General features: G+C 51.6%; 1 protein-coding gene across 1 annotated transcript; it reads right to left on the bottom strand.

The window, feature by feature from the left end:
- Positions 1-549: 549 nt before the first annotated feature.
- TraAM80_10137 (uncharacterized protein) lies at positions 550-1,449 on the bottom strand (the record flags this gene model as incomplete). Its single annotated transcript, XM_029386781.1, has 1 exon — positions 550-1,449. The coding sequence occupies one exon, from the start codon at positions 1,447-1,449 to the stop codon at positions 550-552; it is 900 nt and encodes a 299-aa protein (XP_029233386.1).
- Positions 1,450-1,842: the final 393 nt, after the last annotated feature.

The following is a 1,842-nucleotide window of genomic DNA, read 5'->3' as shown; positions in this document are numbered from 1 at the left end:
CATCTTCACGAAGTCTGCGTGCGTCTTCTATTTCTTCCCTTATGGCTGTGTAAGACGGCGATGTCAGTATTAAGCCCAAAACATTTTTATCTTCGATGAATACCCGGGGCTGCGCAACAAAATTCTCAATGGAGACATTCTCGTTCATTGGCACAACTCCCCTGCCGCCCAATGTACTGCGAAGAAAGTTATTGAGTTTCATATCTTTAATGTCACCTTCTTCCCCCATCAATACGCCCCGGAGATTACTCGATAGCGTCCACCTTGGCTGTTGCGGCGCTCCTTCCACCCTTCGGCGCTGTGCGGGGGTCTCCTCGGTGGGGTGAGATTCTTCCTCGCGTCTCTCAGAGATGTTTTCCTTCGTGGTGGTTAACTTGAGTTGAACTGCAGCACAATACTCAACCAGCAGTCAAAAGGGAGAATGAAATTATTAAAAAAAAAAACAGGCAGAGACCCGACCCCACGCAGCCGCAACGAAAACAAGAGAGAGAGGGCCACCCACACACACGGCACGCGGCGCACACCTCCCACACAAACAACGAGGGCAAATTAGATCCCCCTAGGCAAACCGTGCAAATTACGCAGCACACACAACAACTGCGACGAGGTGTCTCTCTTCTTCTCGTATTGCACATGACATTCGGATCCCCACAACTCCGTGTGTGCGTAGCCACACGTAGATATCACCCACTCACGGCGAAATTGACTGCCTCGTCGCGGTGGTATTTTGTGTCGCAATTCGCTGAGGTGCGAAGGAGCAGAACGCCAGCCGCCTGTTCGTTCACCCGCGAAAAGAAGAATGAACGCCACCGCATTATCCCCTGCGACGCAAATATACGCTGCGCCCAGCACGTGGCGCGGTGCACGTGAATTCCGAGAGGAAACTGTTTGCCACACGACTGGGCCGCACGGGGTGCAGCCTGCGAAGGCAGCCGCAGACACCTCCGCCTCCTTCAGTCGTCGTGGCGATGGAACCTGCAGATTGTCAGACGCCGGCACATTTGCCCCCGACACAGCCAACAAAAAGAGTGCGGCAGCATATTCCCCGGCGCAAGAGGAGAAGCGGCAGCCCCACTCTGCGGCCACCGCACCACCCAGTAAGCCCCACACAATATTCTGCATTTCTTTTTTAGGTCGCACGCCTCCGCAAGGCTCTGCCACGGCAACGCATGAAAGTGGAAGCAAAAAACACCCCGCCACTGTCGCCACCAAGCCACACAACCCAAAAGAAAGGCCCAAAGATGGGGCAGAACAAAGTGTCCGTGCGGACGCATCCACAGCGGCAGCAAACTCAGACAAGACAAGCCACCCACCCCGTGCCGCGCCGTTGCAGTTGGCGGCGCCGCGCTTCAAGACAACACTCCCACACGCAGCGCACTGCCTTCGCAAGGAAAGGAAGAATGAGTCACAGCGCACACTATTCCTTTGTCGTTGTTTCGGCCTCTTCATAGCCACCAGAAGGCATCCGCCACGTGCACTGCAGTATACATGTGTATCGTGTGTGCCTGTAGATACAAAAATTGAAAGATAGGAAAGAGGATCAAAGCGAGTGAGGACGCACATACACACACAAAAGAGATGCAAGACGCAAAGATGGGAAAACTAGATGACTAAAACTCAAAATGGCACCGCAGCACGCGCAGTGGCAACGCACAAGTAATATGATTCACCAACAAAAAAAATTTACTCCTCAAGATGCTTCGCTTACACAAAAAAAAAAAAATTACTTACTAAAAAACGTTTTACAAAACAAAAACAAAATAGTACGTTAGAAAGGACCCCTAGTAGCAATCCCCACAGTTCCACTCACATTTTGGCCGCATATAAAAAAAAATGAATATA

Source organism: Trypanosoma rangeli (genome assembly GCF_003719475.1).
Source record: "Trypanosoma rangeli strain AM80 chromosome Unknown Tra_15.4_contig_00806, whole genome shotgun sequence".
In the NCBI taxonomy this organism is placed as follows: domain Eukaryota; phylum Euglenozoa; class Kinetoplastea; order Trypanosomatida; family Trypanosomatidae; genus Trypanosoma; species Trypanosoma rangeli.
The sequence above is the reverse complement of the archived record's forward strand: the minus strand, read 5'-3'. Positions and strand labels throughout refer to the sequence as shown.